This window comes from Petromyzon marinus, chromosome 34 (assembly GCF_048934315.1).
Source record: "Petromyzon marinus isolate PM22_M1 ecotype Great Lakes invasive population chromosome 34, UKy_Petmar_22M1.pri1.0, whole genome shotgun sequence".
In the NCBI taxonomy this organism is placed as follows: domain Eukaryota; kingdom Metazoa; phylum Chordata; class Hyperoartia; order Petromyzontiformes; family Petromyzontidae; genus Petromyzon; species Petromyzon marinus.
Genome location: NC_133700.1, coordinates 8,252,944 through 8,275,881, shown reverse-complemented (window position 1 = coordinate 8,275,881; position 22,938 = coordinate 8,252,944). Strand labels below are relative to the sequence as shown.

Below are 22,938 nucleotides of genomic sequence, written 5' to 3'. Positions count from 1 at the left end.
TATACATTGATGCCAGTGAAACAGGAAGTGATTGTGGAAAATGCTCACGACAATGGGATGGTGGCCCTGAGTCGGAAAAAATAAGCGTGTCTATGTGCCGCTCTGAAGAATGGCAATTGCCTGAAACGTTACCTACTATATTGTTCCCTTTCAATGCCACAGTGTTACTGAAAAAATCCGTTGAGTTGTTTTGTGCATCACTGCCAACACACCAGCATCATCACCAGGGCACTGCGGTGGCGAGATGTTAACTGCCTCGCCTGGTATACAGGAAGGTCGTGGGTTCGATTCCGACCCTGACGCCTCTGTATTTAGAGTCTGCATCTCTCTCTCCCCGTGGCCGTGTGGATTTTTCTCCAGGTCTTCCGGTTTTTTCCCTCCACAATTAGAAAAATTCGATAGGAGTATTTGGCTGCTATAAATGTCCACGTGACAATAGGCCACTTCGTTGAGCTATCATTTGTGATCGCCAGGTTGCTTCTGAAGAGTCACATAGCTTAGTGGGCCTTACCTGCTAAAATAATAAATTATTTAAAAGTTCATAAATAGTTTCATTAGTTTGCATATAGCAAGCTCTGCAGAGCATGCGAGTGCGCCAATAGCATTTCACCGCTCTTAAATACCGCTTTGACAGTTGTTAAATCCAGCTAATGCCCTGGTATGGCCGGGATCATTTTATAAAAGTTTGTCATGAAAATACAAATCTAAGCTGGGTCTTGTCCCGTGTTTTTATTTTATTTTCCAGCAAACAAAGGATGCAGCTACTTGAGGAGTGAGCGGGGCTAGTAGATCAGTGGGAGTGGCTAAATAAAAGTGGGCGGGGCTGACAAAAGGGAGGGAGGGAGGGGCTGCCACCTGATGACTTTGAGCCTCCCAGAAATCCAGCAGCTTGAGTCGTCGCACGCGCTGTGCCCAATCGTGCGCACGTTGTGCACGGTACGTGCGTATCTGTCTGTCTCTCTGTGTGTGCGCGCGCGTTTGCCGTGCTCGCTAACGGCACTTGCCCCGACAGTCTGTCGAAGGCTATGCGGGGTGATATTTGCGTTTTGTTGTTGTGGTGGCGGTGCCGCGCGGGTGATATACCTGGCAAGGGCGAGCTATTCTTCTGCTTGGCGTTCTGCCGCGACTCCTTCATCCACGGGAACACCTGCTTGGTGAGGCTCGGCGCGTTGCCCAGATTCGACGCCGCAAACGGCTTGCTTGCCACCCCCTTCTGTCCGCCCGTTCCATTCCCTCCACCGCCACCTCCACCGCCGCCGCTGCCTCCACCACCGCCTCCGCCGCCGCTCCCGTTGCTGCCCACGGTCCCTCCGCCGTTAGCCGCGGGGGCGGCGGACGACGGCGGCGGCGTGGAGAGCGGCGTCGGAGCGCAACCCTGCTTGTCGGGCAAGCCCGTGGTGGGCAGCGTGGCCTGCCCGCCGTTGCTCGACCGCATGCAGCTGCCCCCGAGGTCGCCGGCCTTGGGGAGGGCGGGCACCGCGCCCGCCGAGCCGGAGCTCTGCTGCTGCTGTTGCTGCTGCTGCTGTTGCTGCTGCTGCTGCAGGGAGCACGCCGAGTGGCCGTACTCGGGCCCCGAGTGCTGGGAGGTCGCGCCGACGTAGGTCTGGGCCGACGGCTCGTACACGTATCCGTTCGCACCTCCTCCTCCTCCACCTCCACCTCCTCCTCCACCTTGGTAGAAGGAGAAGTCGTAGAAGGTGGACTTGTGCATTGCGCTGTGGGGGTCCACCTCCCTCGATCGCCGGGCACTGCTATCGCTGCTGTTGCTGCTGTTGCTGTCACTGCTGATCCTGCTGCTGTCGTTCGTGGAGGTGGTGCTGAGGTCTTCACGCAGTTGGCGAAGAACATTTGCCCCCCTGGTCAAGTGGAAGAGGATTTTACCCTGTGGAGCAATTGGGGGGGGGGTTGGTGTTGGTGAGGATGGTGATGGCATGGTAGTGGTGGTGATGTGTGTGTAGGTGTGAGTGTGGGTGAGCGTGCGCGTGAGTTTGTGGTTGAGTATTTGAGTCAATGTTCAGAGTGAATGCGTGTGTGTGTAGGAATTCGTGGGTGTGCGAGTGAATGGTGTGTGTGTGTGTGTACATGTGCATACGTGTGTGTGTGTTGCACAGGGGAGAGGGGTTACAAGAACAAGGAGTTATGCACGCGTCTTTAGAATTACTCTGTCCACCTCATGGATCACACTGAGATGAACATAAAGATATCGATGGCGCTCCGCTTTAAAAACTCAACTATTTTTTAGTTCACCAGGTAAGGGCCCACTGAGCTACATAGCTCATTTTCAGAAGCGACCTGGCCACAAATGATAGCTCAACAAAGTGGCTTGTCATGTAGAAATGTCTTTATCATTCTAAATGTGGAGGGACAAACCGGAGGACTCGGAGAAAAATCCACACGACCACGGGGATAACATAAAAAAAAACTCAAAATATACAGCAGGTGTCAGGATCGGGATGGAACCTGTGACCTCCTGTATACCGGGCGAGGTAGTTAACATCTCGCCACCGTGGCGATATGCTATATACCCGCCGCCTCCAAACGAGTGGATGCACGCAACTTACAGCGGCACACGGAGGGAAGTTACAAATTACATCCCGATCGTCATGGATAGAAAACTCGTCAAAATACTGACTTGGCCAATCATCACAATTGTAAGATCACAGAGCTTGGGCAATTGTTCTGCCTGTGCAGAGCATAACGACGTTCCACAGCAGCAGTTCGTTGAGCGCGATTTGCACGAATGATGCCACTGTATACAAATAATAAATGTCATCGTTATTATTGTTCTGCGGACTGAGACGTCTCCTCTTGTCTTTGTGTCTGTTCGTGTCGTCTGCGTGTGTCTGTGTACACACAAGTGGCGGGAGCGGGAGCGTAGTAGCAGTTTGCGCTAAGAACCCCGGCCACCCGGGTTCGATTCCCGGTCACGGCGAACACCGGTGACGACTGAACTGGTCCTGAGCCTCCCCTAGGGTCGACTCAACCTCAAATGAGTCCCTAGTGCGGTGTGTAAACATCGTCATTGGGGAGACAAAGACGGTCGGGCGTGGTGCTGGCCACCCACAACCTCGTGTGTCGTGCCAGCTTTCATTTGCCCCAACAGTCTATTAAAGGCTATACGGGGGATCTTTGTGTTTGTACACACAAGTCTTCTTGGCCACGGTTATGCCCTCCCTTGTCTACGCTTGCAGAACCTGGACCCCTCTGAAGGAGGATCGTCTGCACTGGTTTGAAACATTCAGGCTGGCCTGCCTATGATCCGTCCTGGGTTTAACCAGACTGGATTGTGTGAGGAGCTCACAGATTCTTGAACGATCTGGACACAGTCCCATCAGTGAGCTCCTCCAGCAGGCGAGGCCCCATTGGCCGGGTCATGTAGCCCGCATCCCCAGCCACCACATGCCCAAGCATCTCCTGTTTGGCCGGATAGAGGGGGCTAAATGGGCACGGCATGGGCTGGAGAGGAGATGGACTGATGCGGTACAGGACGATGTGGAGCTGAGTTGGTACCAGTGGGGTCAAGATGGACCTCTATGGAGGAGGCTCGTGAAGGACCCAACTGGACAGTTGGAGGCAGTCACCCACCAACAACGGAGTGAAGAGGAGCGACGCTCTCAATAACGAGCGGAGTGCCGGGCGGCTAAAGCGCAGCACGCTTGCACAGTGGGTAACACAGCTGGTGCGTTTGCCGGTCATCTCAGTCAACTCAAAACACCCGGTTCTGTCACTTCCACGTGGCCTCAAAGTGCACCTACCCTGGCACAAGCGCAGTGGTGCCGTCGCCGTCACTTAATTGCGAATGGCGGTTGTTGTTGTTGTTGAGAGAATGTGGAGGTGTCAATATGTGTGTGTGTGAGCACATCAGTGTGCAAGTGTCAATATCTTTGTGTGTGTGTGTGGCAATCTGTGTGTAGGTGTCAGCGTGCGTATGTGTGAGCACATGTGTGTGTGTGTGAGCACATGTGTGTGTAGGTGTCAATGTGTATGTGTGTGTGAGCACATGTGTGTGCAGGTGAAGCATTAGAGCTCGCTAACAGAAATTGTCCCGACAGTCTGTTAGAGCCTATAGCAGGGGGTAAGGAGAGGGAGGATCTTCGTCTTTGTTATGTATTTACGTGAACCCCTAAATCCCCATTTATCATGATAATTCCGGCGAGATTTTGAGTGTGGGAATGAACATCGATCGTGAAGACACAAACACACACAACACAGTGACGCAGCCCTCGTTCATATAAACAGGACCCATGGGTAGCTATTGACGAATGCAACCCAACGCTCTACTGATACACGGCGGGGGGGGGGGGGGGGGCGAGCGATGTTCGTCTAGAAGGGCGAGAAAGTTGAAATCTGACACAACCACAGCCGAGTTTAGTTTCTTAGAGCTGGAAGAGTCTGAAAAACGAAATTGTCCGTTTGGGTGCCAGGCTTCATGCCCCCCCCCCCCACACACACCAGATTTGTAAATCGGGGTGCAAAGTTTACGAAATCAAAATCTTTGGTGGTCAGCCCAAGGACTAAAATTACGAATGGTGCTGTAACCCATTGCGACGTCACATTCACGACGCTTTGTTTTTGTTCGTGACACCAACGTAAGAGTGTCACAGCGACGTAAGAGTGTCACAGCAACGTGAGAGTGTCACAGCAACGTAAGTGTCACAGCAACGTGAGAGTGTCACAGCAACGTAAGAGTGTCACAGCAACGTAAGAGTGTCACAGCAACGTAAGAGTGTCACAGCAACGTAAGAGTGTCACACCGACGTAAGTGTCACAGCAACGTGAGAGTGTCACAGCGACGTAAGAGTGTCACAGCAACGTAAGAGTGTGACACCGACGTAAGAGTGTCACACCGACGTAAGTGTCACAGCAACGTAAGAGTGTGACACCGACGTAAGAGTGTCACACCGACGTAAGTGTCACAGCGACGTAAGAGTGTCACAGCAACGTAAGAGTGTCACACCGACGTAAGAGTGTCACAGCAACGTAAGAGTGTCACACCGACGTAAGAGTGTCACAGCAACGTAAGAGTGTCACAGCAACGTAAGAGTGTGACGCCGACATAAGAGTGTCACACCGACGTAAGTGTCACAGCGACGTAAGAGTGTCACAGCAACGTAAGAGTGTCACACCGACGTAAGTGTCACAGCAACGTAAGAGTGTGACACCGACGTAAGAGTGTCACACCGACGTAAGTGTCACAGCGACGTAAGAGTGTCACAGCAACGTAAGAGTGTCACACCGACGTAAGAGTGTCACAGCAACGTAAGAGTGTCACACCGACGTAAGAGTGTCACAGCAACGTAAGAGTGTCACAGCAACGTAAGAGTGTGACGCCGACGTAAGAGTGTCACACCGACGTAAGAGTGTCACAGCAACGTAAGAGTGTCACACCGACGTAAGAGTGTCACACCGACGTAAGAGTGTCACACCGACGTAAGAGTGTCACAGCAACGTAAGAGTGTCACAGCAACGTAAGAGTGTCACACCGACGTAAGAGTGACACAGCAACGTAAGAGTGTCACACCGACGTAAGAGTGTCACAGCAACGTAAGAGTGTCACACCGACGTAAGAGTGACACAGCAACGTAAGAGTGTCACAACAACGTAAGAGTGTCACAGCAACGTAAGAGTGTCACAGCAACGTAAGAGTGTCACACCGACGTAAAGTGTGACACCGACATAAGAGTGTCACACCGACGTAAGAGTGTCACACCGACGTAAGAGTGTCACACCGACGTAAGAGTGACACAGCAACGTAAGAGTGTCACAGCAACGTAAGAGTGTCACAGCAACGTAAGAGTGTGACACCAACGTGAGAGTGTCACACCGACGTAAGAGTGTCACAGCAACGTAAGAGTGACACCGACGTAAGAGTGTGACACCGACGTAAGAGTGTCACACCGACGTAAGAGTGTCACAGCAACGTAAGAGTGTCACAGCAACGTAAGAGTGTGAAACCGACGTAAGAGTGTCACAGCAACGTAAGAGTGTCACAGCAACGTAAGAGTGTGACACCGACGTAAGAGTGTCACAGCAACGTAAGAGTGTCACAGCGACGTAAGAGTGTCACAGCAACGTAAGAGTGTCACAGCAACGTAAGAGTGACACACCGACGTAAGAGTGTGACACCGACATAAGAGTGTCACACCGACGTAAGAGTGTCACACCGACGTAAGAGTGTCACACCGACGTAAGAGTGTCACAGCAACGTAAGAGTGTCACAGCAACGTAAGAGTGTGACACCAAGGTGAGAGTGTCACACCGACGTAAGAGTGTCACAGCAACGTAAGAGTGACACCGACGTAAGAGTGTGACACCGACGTAAGAGTGTCACACCGACGTAAGAGTGTCACAGCAACGTAAGAGTGTCACAGCAACGTAAGAGTGTGAAACCGACGTAAGAGTGTCACAGCAACGTAAGAGTGTCACAGCGACGTAAGAGTGTCACACCGACGTAAGAGTGTCACACCGACGTAAGAGTGTCACAGCAACGTAAGAGTGTGACACCGACGTAAGAGTGTCACAGCAACGTAAGAGTGTCACAGCGACGTAAGAGTGTCACAGCAACGTAAGAGTGTGACACCGACGTAAGAGTGTCACAGCGACGTAAGAGTGTCACAGCGACGTAAGAGTGTCACAGCAACGTAAGAGTGTCACACCGACGTAAGAGTGTCACAGCAACGTAAGAGTGTCACACCGACGTAAGAGTGTCACACCAACGTAAGAGTGTCACACCAACGTAAGAGTGTCACACCGACGTAAGAGTGTCACAGCAACGTAAGAGTGTCACACCAACGTAAGAGTGTCACAGCAACGTAAGAGTGTCACACCGACGTAAGAGTGTCACAGCAACGTAAGAGTGTCACACCAACGTAAGAGTGTCACAGCAACGTAAGAGTGTCACACCGACGTAAGAGTGTCACACCGACGTAAGAGTGTCACAGCAACGTAAGAGTGTCACAGCAACGTAAGAGTGTCACACCGACGTAAGAATGTCACAGCAACGTAAGAGTGTCACACCGACGTAAGAGTGTCACACCGACGTAAGAGTGTCACACCGACGTCAGTATGAAGCAGGGAGAGAGCTTATACAACTCGTGATATGCCGTTTTTATTATTACACGCTTTCTATTAACTCACTCTGTCTGTTGTTGTAACTCAATTTTAACCCACTTCCCAATGTGGTATCGACTGCAAACTTGGTATACTTATGTCATACTGATGACAATACCATATTCTATCATAAAAAATGTATTTTTTAACATTCTTTTTTATATGTTATGTTTCGGCTTGGGTCTAATTTTCCACGCTCAACTGACGTTGGCTGTACATCACCACGGTCCCTTAAGTTATGGCAAGCTTCGGGGCCACTTCCTGGAGTCGTGGAGTTCTTCCATTACTGGTAGGGTACATTTCATAAAAGCATGTTTTTAAAAACGTTTTTTTTAAATGTTACTTATAGTATACGGGTGTTCGTTTTGAGTGTCTTTTAGTGGGGGGAATACAATACAAACACGCATACAGATCGGGCTGAGACCATCATTGGCTACAATGCGGGTCACACTTTCTGCTCTCTTTTGAGTTGGTGGTCTAGGCAAGGCGTGTGGGGGGGCATTGTGGTCACGTGACACGCATGGCATACGGATGGGAGTGGCACTCAACGGATATATGTGAGCAGCACAAATTTGTGTGTTGCTAAATCTACTCAAACCAACCACACATTCACTCACACACTCACTAACCCCCCTCCCTAAAAAAAGACAAATATCCCCCGTATAGCCTCAACATACTTTTGGGGCAAGTGCTGTTAACGAGCACCTATGAAAGCCGGCACGGCACACGAGGGGGTGGGTGGCCAGCACCACGGCCGACCGCCTTTGTCTCCCCAGTGGCGACGTTTCGTCAGCTTGTCAGGTACTGAATTGAGGCTGAGTCGACCTAGGGGAGGAGGCCCAGGACCGGTTTCAGATAACCGTCACGGGTGTTGCTGGCCATGAGCGGGATCCGAACTAGGGTGGCTGGTCAACGCTGCACCACCAACTGACAACGTTGCGTGTTGTTAAATGTACCCCCCCCTCCTCACTCACTCCCCTATCCACTAACTCAACAACACACTCACCAACCCACCCACCCACACATGTTGCGTATTGTTATATCTTCTCTGTACGCAGCGCGTAAGCAATGTCCCCCCCCCCCCCCCAATTGCTGTGCCACTGACGCAAACAATCTCATCCGTTCCGGGCTTTGAATCGCATCGGAGAACGGCGGCGGCGGCGGCCGCCCACTGATCCTGCAGCCACCGCCCCAAAATACAAAAAAAACCGGAGCGGATCTCCGGGCGTGGAGCGCGGAACGTGGAGCGCGGGGCGCCGCCGACAAGGACCGGGTCGTGTTTATTGATTCCCACAGCGGAAAATCTCCGCTCTCGGCGAATTGTGTTGGGCCGCATCACCCAGAGCGCCGACAACACGGGTTTATATTTCTGACTCGCTCTCCCTCCCTCTCTCTCCCTCATCTTCCACCCAGCCTACGAAACCCTCACCCCTCTCCCTCCCACTCTCTCTATGCCTCTCTGCACCTCGCCTACCTCCCTCCCTCTCTCTTTCATCTCCGCCCTCCCAAAACCTCTCTCCCTTACTCCCTCTTTCTCACCTCCATCTCATCTCCCCCCCCACCTCCCTCCCAGTCGCCACTCTGGCTCCATTCAACTCCCTCCCTCCCATCTCCCATCCCTCCCATTTCCTCATCTCTCCCTCCCCTTCCTCCACCCATACCTCTGTCTCCCTCCGCCCAATCTCTCCTCCCTCCCCATTGTGTTTCCATACATTTTCCTGCTCTTCGTGACACGAAAAAACAACGATTTTCTTTTTTTACAATTTTACTCAATTCTGTGCCGCTATCGGTGTCACGTCACAAGACGAGGAGATTTCCACCTGGAATTATTTCTCTCTCTCTACGCAGTGAGAAGCGCATCACCTTGTGTGAGATGAACGGCCGCGGAAGGTGATGTCACAGAGCTAGATCCGAGATCACTTAAACCAGCCCCCCAACCCTTTATATGTCCCGACAAGAGTGGTTGTCGCACGTCAGTCAAAACCATATTTTGTAAATCTCCGAGCTGAAATTTCGCCAGAATTAAGGGAAGGGAAGGAAAACAAACAATGAACAGAATGGGATGATTCGTTCTGTGCAGTCATTGTTGATTCAGGCCGAGATCATCAGCTTACTAACAGCTACAAGCTCTCTCCTCCCTTTCCAGCTCATCGGTTTCGTCCAGGATAAATACATATTCTGATTCCCAACCTCGCCACAACATCACCCTCTCCACGTCTTCCACACAACATCCCCGCATCTCACCTCACTATGACCCTATCCGTCTCCCCCTAATCTCTCTCCCCCATCTCCCCGTCTCTTCTCCCAAACCCTCGCCTCTCTCTCGCTCTCTTCCTCAACCCCAGAACACCCCCACCCATCCTCTCTCTCTCTCTCTCCCTATCCTCCCTCTCTTCCCCATCTCACCCGTCTCCTTCTACCCATCTTCCATCTCTCCTCCCTCCCTCAACTCTAGCCACAGCCCTTCCTCTATTCCTCTCCTATTGCCCATCACCTAATATTTATTTAACCAGGTAAGGAGACCCACTGAGGAGCTATTGTAGCTCTTTGGAAAAAAAAAAGGCGACCTGCCCACAATTGATAGCTCATCGAAGTGGCGTATAAATCGCCTGGGAAATTTATAGCCGGAGCCAAACACTCCCAACGCGTGATGTTAATTATAAATGTGGAGGGGAAAAAAACGGAGGACCCGGACAAAAATCCACGCGGCCGCGGGGAGAGAGAGAGACACCGAAAATATACAGCAGCAGGCGTCAGGGTCTGGATCGGGATCGTACCCACGACCTCCTGCATATCAGGCGAGGGAGTAAACATCTCGCCACCGCGGGTGCACTATGTGCCTCTCCCCCCTATCCCTCCTCTCTCTCTCTCTCCCTCCCTCTCTCTCGCCCCCTCTATCTGTCTTCATCTGCCGCTGGCTGCGGGGTTATTGTTCGATGCCTATGACCCCTCTCAGCCTCGAGGAGCCGCGCTCACAATCTCTCCCTCTCTCTCTTCCCCCACCTCTCTCTCTCTCTCTCCATCTCTCTCCCGTGATGGATCGGAGCGCGCACGGGCGCTGCTACAACACGGGTAGAGGAGAGGTGGGAAGGTGGGACAGAGGAGGAGGTGAGATGGGGTAGAGAGAGAGAAGAGAGGGGGTGGAGAGATACAGGGAGATGTAAGAGGGAGAGTGGGGGAGACGAAAGGGAGAACAAATGATGAGATCGATTATCGTGCTATCGCTATCGATAAACGACATCGATTGTTTACTAGGTATGTAACTATTCGTCGATTCCAGCTACTGACATCAATGATTGCGCTCGTAATGCGGTGGTTTGGAGTGGTGGCGCAGCGGTTAGCACAGTGTTGGATGCGCACAGCTACGGTTCATAATCCCATGGCGAATGACATCTGACCTGATCTCGGCCTGGGACATGTCCACTGCATCAACCCGCAATGACCAGAGTGGTGAAGTATGGTCAAACATCGCCTTACGACCGACTTGGCCTGCGAGTAGACGTCACCGTTCCGCAGTAGATTGATGCGTGGCAGTACATGATTGCATTATTATGTTGCGTATTATTAATTGATTATAAATCACGCGTGATAATCCATGAGGACACAGCATACAATGTAGATAGATACAGAGAGACAAAGACGGGGGAGAGACGCACCTGATTTTGAGAGACAGAATCAATATATGTTTTTTTTACGAAAGGGGAATAACAAATCTGAGAGAAGGGAGGGAGAGAGATAAGACATTGGAGGAGAGTAAAGGGAACGTTCGGAGGAGAGGTATCGGAGGAGATAGAAAGAGAGACAAAGACGGGTGAGAGAGACACATGCTCAAACTGACCCCCCCCCACCCACATCACGAGCTCCACCGAGCAAATGGGCCATGGATTAAGGGAGGCCTGGTGGTTAATGATTGGCTCGCGTCGGTTAATGAGTAATATGTTTTGAAAGAGCTGAAAATTCAACACGTCTTCACCCCTGCTAACCCTCGACCCTTCTCCCCGGCATTAATTGTCGTCTTTGCCCAAGCTGGGACAATTCAATTGCCCGAGTCGAACTATCTCACAAAGAGGGGGGTGGGTGGGGGGGGTTGAGCGCCTGCAATCGAGAGATGGGAGGATTGTTGTGAATAGGTCGCGGTGACACAAAAGTGTCACGGCTCCGTACGCGGGATGGTCACTCGCACTCGAACACTCGCATGGACACAAAGATCCCCCACCCCCACACCCCCCCGTATAGCCTTAACGGATTGTTGGGGCAAGCGCTGTTAGCGAGTAGCACTTGTGAAGGCCCGCACAGCACACGAAGGAGGGGGGGGGTGAAAGACCGACACCACGCCCGGCCGCCTTTGTCTCCCAGAGATGGCGAATGTTTCTTTTTTTTTTACACCGCACCAGGTACTCATTTGAGGCCGAGTCGACCTAAGGACGAGGCCCCGGGACCGGTTCAATGCGAAGCAGACCCACACACAGCAGTAGTGGCAGGTGCCGCACAGATGCAGCATGGCTTAGGGGATGGCGATCGAACCCCAAAAAAAATTACACGGGCGCAATTATTTATTCCTGCACGATATTCTTCCTCGGTGGCCACAAACAATGCGTGTTGGGCGATTTCTTCCTCCGCTGGGATTGTTTACGCCTTCGTTAATTGATCCGCCGGGTCTGATTAAAAACACGGAAAGGGTTGGGGATGGGAGGTGAGCGATGCATTTCTAAACGGCCATTCCGTGCTCTCCCACCAGCACCACCACCACCCACCAAATACTCCGGTTCGAATTTAAGCGGAGCCACGGATTGATTGAAATTTTCATCGCGCGGCTGTTGCTGTGACGACTCCGCGGCCAGAGGGGTGCGTGTGTGAGTATAGACACGTGTGTGTGTGTAAGTAGAGACACGTGTGTGTGTGTGAGTAGAGACACGTGTGTGTGTGTAGAGAGAGACACGTGTGTGTGTGTGTAAGTAGAGACACGTGTGTGTGTGAGTATAGACACGTGTGTGTGTGTGTGTAAGAAGAGACACAAATGTGTGTGTGTGTGAGTAGAGGGACGTATGTGTGTGTGAGTAGAGAGACGTGTGTGTGTGTGTGAGTATAGACACGTGTGTGTGTGTGTAAGTAGAGACACGTGTGTGTGTGTGTAAGTAGAGACACGTGTGTGTGTGTAAGTAGAGACACGTGTGTGTGTGAGTAGAGACACGTGTGTGTGTAGAGAGAGACACGTGTGTGTGTAAGTAGAGACACGTGTGTGTGTGTAAGTAGAGACGCGTGTGTGTGTGAGTATAGACACATGTGTGTGTAAGTAGAGACACATGTGTGTGTGTGTGAGTAGAGAGACGTGTGTGTGTGAGTAGAGAGACGTGTGTGTGTGTGTGTGAGTATAGACACATGTGTGTGTGTGAGTAGAGAGACACGTGTGTGTGTGTGTGAGTAGAGATACGTGTGTGTGTGTGAGTAGAGAGACACGCGTGTGTGTGTGTACAGAGACACGTGTGTGTGTGTGAGTTGAGCGACACGTGTGTGTGAGTAGAGAGAGCCACGTGTGTGTGTAGAGAGACACGTGTGTGTGTGTGAGTAGAGACACGTGTGTGAGTAGAGACACATGTGTGTGTGTGTACAGAGACACGTGTGTGTGTGTGTGAGTAGAGAGACACACGTGTGTGTGTACAGAGACACGTGTGTGTGTGTGAGTTGAGCGACACGTGTAAACGCAATGGAACCGGGGATTTATGGAGCTTGGCGTCTTAATGCGAACCCGTCTCAAGACGCCCGTGCACAAACACTACAATGTTGCATGATCATTGATAGATTTACATATCATTTATATACAGACGACGTCACGTGCCTCTGTGACATGAGTCTACGGGTCTACTATGTGCACCTATATGCCTCTCGGACGGCCAATGTGTCGCTATGTGAGTCCATGAATCTATGACAGAGCCATAAGCACGGTTGGCTACGTACGGTGCGAAAGAAGTTAAACATACATACATATGAGAGGCTGTGGTTCTCGATATTACATCTATGGGCCTCGAATGTGAGTCTATGGGTCTCTTGATGTGAGTCTATGGGTCTCTCGATCGCTCTGTGAGTCTATGGATCTCTGTGAGTCTCTGAGTCTCTAGGTGAGTCTATGGGTCTCTATGTGAGTCTTTGTGTCTCTGTATGAGTCTATATGGATCTCTCTGTAAGTCTATAGGTCTCTATGTGAGACTACTCGGTGGGTCTATGGATCTCGATGTGAGTCTATGGGTCTCTCGATCGCTCTGTGAGTCTATGGATCTCTGTGAGTCTCTGAGTCTCTAGGTGAGTCTATGGGTCTCTATGTGAGTCTTTGTGTCTCTGTATGAGTCTATATGGATGTCTCTGTAAGTCTATGGGTCTCTATGTGAGACTATGGGTCTCTCTGTGAATCTATGCGTCTCTGCACGATTCGATAGAATAGATACATCACGCGGCGTGGGGAGGGAGGCATTAATCATCCAGCAGTGGATCGACAAAGGGGTCGTGTGTAAATATTGTTTCTGCAGAATTTCCTCCTGAGCTTCTCCCGAGCTTGCCCTCGACTCGAAACGATTTCGACCGCGGCCTCGCCCTGCCGACGTCACAATCACCGCGATCACAAAGATCACAATCACCGGCCCCCACTCGAGAATCCCGAAAGAGTCACCCCACGATCATTCATCCCTCCTGTCGCCTCCACGGTCACGACCCACCGCCACACCTCGCTATCGCCGCCTTCCTTATGCTCGTTTAAACAGCTGCGACAAGGTTGGCACCTGGCCAGCAAGGTTTGTTCTCAGATTCTCACGACCACTACCACCATCACCACCAGCAACGAAAACCTTGCCACCACCAAAGACAAAGATCCCCCGCATAGCCTTAGACGTTTGGGGAAAGTGCCGTTAGCGAGTAGCACCTGTGAAGGCCGCCACGGTACACGAGAGGGTGGGTGGCCAGCAACCACGCCAGGCCGCCTTTGTCTCCCCAGTGGCGATGTCTACACACCACACCAGGTACTAATTTGAGGCTGAGTCGACCTAGGGGAGGCCCAAGACCGGTATACATAATCGTCACTGGGTGTTGGTGGCCATGAGCGGTAGTGTAGCCGCCACATAGGAGACTCGTAGACTCATGTCCCAGCTAGCTAGGTAGTGTAGCCGCTACACTACCCAGCTAGCCACTACACTACCGCTCCCCCTTTAGCACACACCTTTCAACAATACCACTAAACTTAACCCGATAAAACTACCACCACTAATACCAACAAAAGTCAATACATTCGTCGACAACACTGTGTGGCCTTATAAGGAAGAACAAATAAAAATAAGGCAATGGACCTTCTACATAGTACATAAAAATGAACACCACCACCAAAAATAAGGATACAGATTCCCCGTGTAGCTTGAGTACGACTGTTGGGGCAAGTGCTGTTAGCGAGCACATACATTTGGAATACGTACATACATACACACATGCATTTGCAAGACATATACCTACGCAAGTGTGTGTGTATATATACATACCCACACACATGAACGAATATACACATGCAATGCACACACATATATAACCTACATATGCAATGTGTGTGTGTGTGTGTAAACCCACACGCACGCACACACACGCGTGTGTGATATTTCTGCACGGATCTCTGCACGTAGATTGGCCATTGACTTGCAACAGTGGAGAAATCCATTAACAAGCCGGGCCTGGGCCGCGTGATGGATGTGGCGGAGAGAGAGGGCCTGGGAGCAGGGGTGCAGGGGGGAGGGAGGTGCATGGGGGAGGGAGAAGGGGGGAGGTGAGTCGTAGGTGAGAGGGAGAGAGAGAGAGGTTAGGGGGAGGAAGGGAGGGTTGGTGAGTGGAGGGGATGGGGTGTGGTGGCGGAAAGCTTTGGGAGAGCAGGTACAGGGTGGGGAGAGAGAGGGGGTGGGGGTTACGGGGGGAGGTAGGAGGGGGAGGGAGAGACAGACAGGTGAGAGAGGTGACCGAGAGGTAGGAAGAGAGAGAGAGGTGAGAGGAGGGGACGGAAGTGGCGGAGAGCGCCTGAGAGCATGAGCACGAGGAGAGGAAGGGAGTGGAGGAGGGGGTGGGGGCAGTGGGGGAGGAAGTGGGGGGGTGGGCGGGATGTGACCGATAAAGCGGCCTCGGAGCATGGATACAGCGGCGGGGGGGGGGGGGGGGGAGGCAGAGAGCCAGGTGAGGGAGTGGTGAGTGGGAGGGAGAGAGACAGGTGAGGGAGTGGTGAGTGGGAGGGAGGGAGAGAGACAGGTGAGGGAGTGGTGAGTGGGAGGGAGAGAGACAGGTGAGGGAGTGGTGAGTGGGAGGGAGGGAGAGAGACAGGTGAGGGAGTGGTGAGTGGGAGGGAGGGAGAGAGACAGGTGAGGGAGTGGTGAGTGGGAGGGAGAGAGACAGGTGAGGGAGTGGTGAGTGGGAGGGAGAGAGACAGGTGAGGGAGTGGTGAGTGGGAGGGAGAGAGACAGGTGAGAGAGTGGTGAGTGGGAGGGAGGGAGACAGGTGAGGGAGTGGTGAGTGGGAGGGAGGGAGAGAGACAGGTGAGGGAGTGGTGAGTGGGAGGGAGAGAGACAGGTGAGAGAGTGGTGAGTGGGAGGGAGGGAGAGAGCCAGGTGAGGGAGTGGTGAGTGGGAGGGAGAGAGACAGGTGAGGGAGTGGTGAGTGGGAGGGAGAGAGACAGGTGAGGGAGTGGTGAGTGGGAGGGAGAGAGACAGGTGAGGGAGTGGTGAGTGGGAGGGAGGGAGAGAGACAGGTGAGAGAGTGGTGAGTGGGAGGGAGAGAGACAGGTGAGAGAGTGGTGAGTGGGAGGGAGAGAGAGAGAGACAGGTGAGAGAGTGGTGAGTGGGAGGGAGAGAGACAGGTGAGAGAGTGGTGAGTGGGAGGGAGAGAGACAGGTGAGAGAGTGGTGAGTGGGAGGGAGAGAGACAGGTGAGAGAGTGGTGAGTGGGAGGGAGAGAGGGAGGGAGAGAGACAGGTGAGGGAGTGGTGAGTGGGAGGGAGAGAGGGAGGGAGAGAGACAGGTGAGGGAGTGGGAGGGAGAGAGACAGGTGAGGGAGTGGTGAGTGGGAGGGAGAGAGACACGTGAGGGAGTGGTGAGTGGGAGGGAGAGAGACAGGTGAGGGAGTGGTGAGTGGGAGGGAGAGAGACAGGTGAGAGAGTGGTGAGTGGGAGGGAGAGAGACACGTGAGGGAGTGGTGAGTGGGAGGGAGAGAGGGAGAGAGACAGGTGAGGGAGTGGTGAGTGGGAGGGAGAGAGACAGGTGAGAGAGTGGTGAGTGGGAGGGAGAGAGAGAGACAGGTGAGGGAGTGGTGAGTGGGAGGGAGGGAGAGAGACAGGTGAGAGAGTGGTGAGTGGGAGGGAGAGAGACAGGTGAGAGAGTGGTGAGTGGGAGGGAGAGAGACAGGTGAGGGAGTGGTGAGTGGGAGGGAGAGAGACAGGTGAGAGAGTGGTGAGTGGGAGGGAGGGAGAGAGACAGGTGAGAGAGTGGTGAGTGGGAGGGAGAGAGACAGGTGAGAGAGTGGTGAGTGGGAGGGAGAGAGACAGGTGAGGGAGTGGTGAGTGGGAGGGAGAGAGACAGGTGAGAGAGTGGTGAGTGGGAGGGAGAGAGACACGTGAGGGAGTGGTGAGTGGGAGGGAGAGAGACAGGTGAGAGAGTGGTGAGTGGGAGGGAGAGAGACACGTGAGGGAGTGGTGAGTGGGAGGGAGAGAGGGAGGGAGAGAGACAGGTGAGGGAGTGGGAGGGAGAGAGACAGGTGAGGGAGTGGTGAGTGGGAGGGAGAGAGACAGGTGAGGGAGTGGTGAGTGGGAGGGAGGGAGTTGAGAGAGAGTGGTGAGTGGGAGGGAGAGAGACAGGTGAGGGAGTGGTGAGTGGGAGGGAGAGAGAGAGACAGGTGAGAGAGTGGTGAGTGGGAGGGAGGGAGAGAGAGAGACAGGTGAGAGAGTGGTGAGTGGGAGGGAGAGAGAGAGACAGGTGAGGGAGTGGTGAGTGGGAGGGAGAGAGAGAGACAGGTGAGGGAGTGGTGAGTGGGGAGGGAGAGAGACAGGTGAGGGAGTGGTGAGTGGGGAGGGAGAGAGACAGGTGAGGGAGTGGTGAGTGGGAGGGAGAGAGACAGGTGAGGGAGTGGTGAGTGGGAGGGAGGGAGAGAGAGAGCCAGGTGAGGGAGTGGTGAGTGGGAGGGAGAGAGAGAGACAGGTGAGAGAGTGGTGAGTGGGAGGGAGGGAGAGAGAGAGACAGGTGAGGGAGTGGTGAGTGGGAGGGAGGGAGGGAGAGAGACAGGTGAGGGAGTGGTGAGTGGGAGGGAGGGAGAGAGAGAGACAGGTGAGGGAGTGGTGAGTGGGAGGGAGGGAGAGAGACAGGTGAGAGAGTGGTGAGTGGGAGGGAGAGAGACAGGTGAGTGGGAGGGAGGGAGAGAGAGAGCCAGGTGAGGGAGTGGTGAGTGAGAGGGAGAGAGACAGGTGAGGGAGTAGTGAGTGGGAGGGAGAGAGAGAGACAGGTGAGGGAGTGGTGAGTGGGAGGGAGAGAGACAGGTGAGGGAGTAGTGAGTGGGAGGGAGAGAGAGAGACAGGTGAGGGAGTGGTGAGTGGGAGGGAGGGAGGGAGAGAGACAGGTGAGGGAGTGGTGAGTGGGAGGGAGGGAGGGAGAGCGAGGGGTGAGAGGGAGGGAGGAGGATAGCTAGCGCAATGAACACACACCTGGCAAACACACCGTATTAACACAACGTATGAACACGATCCGTGAACACAATGCATTAGCATAACAAAGTTACACAAATGCATGAATACCATTCGTTACACACGGCATTGACACAATACGTTAAAGCAATCGATAAACAAGGTGCATTGACACACCACATTAACACAATCCGTTAACACGATACATTGACACAGTTAATGAGAGTAGTGCATTTACATAACCCATTAACACAATGCACTGACAGAATGCATTAACGCAGTGCAATCCCGGAACACACAAATACAACGCATGAACACTATCCGTTAACACGACACATTGACACAATCTGATAACACAACACATTGACACAATCCGTTAACACGACACATTGACACAATTCGTTAACACGACACATTGACACAATCCGTTAACACGACACATTGACACAATCCGTTAACACGACACATTGACACAATCCGTTAACACGACACATTGACACAATCCGTTAACACGACACATTGACACAATCCGTTAACACGACACATTGACACAATCCGTTAACACGACACATTGACACAACCCGTTAACACGACACATTGACACAATCCGTTAACACGACACATTGACACAATCCGTTAACACGACACATTGACACAATCCGTTAACACGACACATTGACACAATCCGTTAACACGAAACATTGACACAATCCGTTAACAAGACACATTGACACAATCCGTTAACACGACACATTGACACAATCCGTTAACACGACACATTGACACAATCCGTTAACACGACACATTGACACAATCAATGAGCATCGCGCATTTACACATCCATGACCACAATGCATTGCCACAATGCGTTTACACAATGCGTTTACACAATGAGTGAACACAATGCGTTTACACAATGCGTTTACACAATGCGTTTACACAATGCGTTTACACAATGAGTGAACACAATGTATAGGGAGAGCAAACATTGTGTCACAGGAGGATTTGTAATTGTGCCAACATTCCAGCACACACAATACAAGGTGGACAGAATCAGAATGTTTATTTGCGCTGGAGGAATCCGATGAGCTATAAAGCTCTTTTTCCCCACAGATGTCCAGTACGGGGGCAGGTCAGAAAGATCCAACAACAACAACAACAAAACCACGATAGGAGTGCAGAGTGTAGAAAAGGTAAAGCAATCACTTACAAACATATATACAAATACAACTAAACTATTTTGTCTTGCACCTTCCCAGGTGAGGCCCACTTCTTTGTCAGAAGCGGCCTGGCCACAAACGATAGCTCATCACGTGGAAATCCACAGCAGCGAATCGATCAAGATAATCGAGGCGCAGACGGTTTGGGTGCAAGCCTCCATCCAACAGTGGATAGATCGTGGCCGATGTTGACGACGACGCTGAGATTAAATAAAGAACGCACACACGCCGCTGTGTAAGCATTTTTGCGAGCGCCACCTAAGGGAGTTTGAGGCAGGCGTGATAATGAAAATCGCGTGAAGATGAGAGGTGTCAATTATAAGAATAGTGAGTTTAAAACGTTTGGCCGTGTCGGGTGGTGGAGGGTTACGACACATTTATAAATAACGCGATCTAACCCAAAAAAACCTTTTATTATGTATAAGAAAGTGAGTTTAACACGATGAAGGCTTTCGCGACCAATAGTATCCAATGGGGGGCGGGGGTTAGACAGCGTACATTTAAATGTGTCGTTAAACCCGCCACCACCCGACACAGCCAACTAGTAAGGTTTGTCGCGTGATTAATGCTCGTTGTAATTACTAGCGAAATGTCGTACTCGGGTTTTCTCTTCAGCACACCGGTCCGTGCTGTACGAGTAACGAATTGGCACGTTTTGTTTACGTGACAAACCTTACTAATTGTCTTAACGACACATTTATGTCAATGCAAACTAACCCTCCCCCCCACCACCCAAATTTTTTCTGTATTGTGGATATAAGAAACTGTTAAGGTGTAGGGTTAAGAAACCTGGAGGCTCGTAAGTGGACGGTTAAGTGAATGCTCGAAGATAGAATCAGATGTAACGAACGATTAGGTATTGACCTAAAGCTTTCGTGACTGCAGGAATTCATACTGTATGGGGCTTTCGGAAAAGTTACTTAAATAGAAAAACAATACAATCGTAAAAAAAAAATCACGACACCAGCAATCGTCTTCAGGTGAAAAAAAAACATACAGCTGGCGGACTGCTGAGGCAGGAAGAAATATAGTTATATTTAGCTATTTAAATATAGATATATTTAGCTATATAAATATAGCTATGTTTAGCTATGTAAATATAGCTATGTTTAGCTATGTAAATATAGCTATGTTTAGCTATATGTCTTCCTTACCGAAAGACCCAAAGAGGATGAACGATTCGGTGGTGGCTGCTGCTATGGGTATGTTGCGCTTAATTATTGAAAGGGAAACAAATAATAATAGACGACGTTTCAGGCAATGGTCCTTTTTCATAGGAGGTTTAATGTGATGGGGTTGGCGGCCACGGTTGCCACCTGTTACGATTTTCGATCACAAATCCGGCGGGTCTCAGCCTGCACTCGCGTGCATAATCATCAAGACTGCGAAATTTACTTGGCATAGAGTTCAACGCAACAACGGACAGCCAGTATGTTTTATATATTTGGAAAGGGCATATACACAACGAGTAGCAGATGTTGGGTACAAAAGCAGGCTATGTCACCCTGAGCTCAGACGCCAAATCCGGACTGGTGGCAACCGCTTGGCTACCAGGCAGAGCAATGGAGGCTGTTGTTAAGTGCGTGGTCGTCATGGCAACGCTACATTCAATATGGCTGAATGTGTGTAGTGTAGTGTGTGGGTGGTAGTGTGTCTGTATGTGTCTGTGTGTGTGTACTCAACACAAGCTTGTGTTGCGCCCGAAACGTCGTGATTTATTTTATTTTATGCCGACGTGACTTTACCGAAAGAACCAAAGAGTATGGATTCCTGCAGTCACGAAAGCTTCAAATGAAGATTGTGTGTGTGTAGTGTAGTGTGTGTAGTAGTGTGCGTGTGTAGTAGTGTGTGTGTAGTAGTAGTGTGTCTGTGTGTGTGTGTGTGGCGGGGAGCGGTGGTGGAGCGGTTAGCGCGCTGCGCTACGAACCCTGTCACCCGAGTTCGATTCCCGCTCACGGCAAACATCAGTGACGATTATCTGGGCTTCCCCTAGGTCGACTCAGCCTGACATTAGAACCTGGTGCGATGTGTAAATGTCGCCACTGGGGAGACAAAAGCGGCCGGGCGTGGTGCTGGCCACCCACCCCCTCGTGTGCCGTTCCGGCCTTCATAGGTGATCGCTAACAGCACTTGCCTCGACAGTCTGTTAAGGCTATACGGGGGATCTTTGTCTTGTCTACAACGTGTTGGAGGAATTTAAAAACACCAATATAATTATAACATCTATCTTTATAAATATACGCATGATTTTTTTTTACACTGATGATTGCTGATATTTTACACTCTCATACACACACAAAGCCAAAGCTTCCACTCTTAAGAGTTTGTTGGGGCAAATGCTGTTAGCGAGCACCTATGAAGGCCGGCACGGCACACGAGGGTGTGGGTGGCCAGCACCACGCCCGACCGCCTTTGTCTCCCCACTGGCGATGCTTACACACTGCACCAGGTAATCGTTTGAGGCTCAGTCGACCTAGGGGAGGCCCAAGACCGGTTCAGATAATCGTCACTGGTGGTGGCCGTGAGCGGGAATCGAACTCGGGCCGCTGGGTTCGTAACGCAGCGTAGCGCTAACCACAGCACCACCGCTCCCCACTCTCTCACACGCACAGGCAGAGAGGCAGAGAGGGGGTGTTGATGGCGAGGCTTGGCGCCTGTGGGCTGGCTGGGAGTGGGGCTGTACAGCACGCGACATCGCATCGATTTCATACGAGCCCCGTGTAAGCGTCAGCCCTCGGGATGCAGCGGGACTGACACGCGCGCGTGTGTGTGTCAGCCAATGTGAATGCGCCGGTGTGTGTCAGTGTGTGTGTCAGTGAGTGCACCGATGTTTGTGTGTGTGTGCCAGTGAATGTGCCTATGTGTGTGTCAGTGAATGTGCCCATGTGTGTGTCAGTGAATGTGCCGGTGTGTGTGTATGTCAGTGAATGTGCCGGTGTGTGTGTCAGTGAATGTGCCTATGTGTGTGTCAGTAAATGTGCCTATGTGTGTGTCAGTGAATGTGCCTATGTGTATGTCAGTGAATGTGCCGGTGTGTGTGTCAGTGAATGTGCCTATGTGTGTGTCAGTGAATGTGCCTATGTGTGTGTCAGTGAATGTGCCGGTGTGTGTGTATGTCAGTGAATGTGCCGGTGTGTGTGTCAGTGAATGTGCCTATGTGTGTGTCAGTAAATGTGCCTATGTGTGTGTCAGTGAATGTGCCAATGTGTGTGTCAGTAAATGTGCCTATGTGTGCGTCAGTGAATGTGCCGGTGTGTGTGTGTCAGTGAATGTGCCTATGTGTGTGTCAGTGAATGTGCCTATGTGTGTGTCAGTGAATGTGCCTATGTGTGTCAGTAAATGTGCCTATGTGTGTGTCAGTGAATGTGCCGGTGTGTGTGTGTGTCAGTGAATGTGCCTATGTGTGTGTCAGTAAATGTGCCGGTGTGTGTGTCAGTGAATGTGCCGGTGTGTGTGTGTGTGTGTGTCAGTGAATGTGCCTATGTGTGTGTCAGTGAATGTGCCGGTGTGTGTGTCAGTAAATGTGCCGGTGTGTGTGTCAGTGAATGTGCCTATGTGTATGTCAGTAAATGTGCCGGTGTGTGTGTCAGTGAATGTGCCGGTGTGTGTGTGTGTGTCAGTGAATGTGCCTATGTGTGTGTCAGTGAATGTGCCGGTGTGTGTGTCAGTAAATGTGCCGGTGTGTGTGTCAGTAAATGTGCCTATGTGTATGTCAGTAAATGTGCCGGTGTGTGTCAGTAAATGTGCCGGTGTGTGTGTGTCAGTGAATGTGCCTATGTGTGTGTCAGTGAATGTGCCGGTGTGTGTGTGTCAGTGAATGTGCCGGTGTGTGTGTGTGTGTGTCAGTAAATGTGCCTATGTGTGTGTCAGCGAATGTGCCGGTGTGTGTCGGTTGTTTTAGTGAACAGCTATCGGTTCACAGCGAGTT

The 22,938-nt window shown here is 51.6% G+C and overlaps 1 protein-coding gene across 8 annotated transcripts in view; it reads right to left on the bottom strand.

Annotated features, from left to right (window-relative positions):
• LOC116948663 (homeobox protein Hox-A3-like) overlaps window positions 1–22,938 on the bottom strand; it is a 232,717-nt gene that overhangs the window by 23,309 nt on the left and 186,470 nt on the right. For all 8 annotated transcript variants that reach the window (XM_032965569.2, XM_032965572.2, XM_032965570.2 and 5 more), the window contains one exon: window positions 1,084–1,882. In XM_032965569.2, coding sequence (XP_032821460.1) covers window positions 1,084–1,711 — 628 coding nt within the window. In that variant the 5' untranslated portion in view covers window positions 1,712–1,882. The remainder of the gene's footprint in view (window positions 1–1,083; window positions 1,883–22,938) is intronic.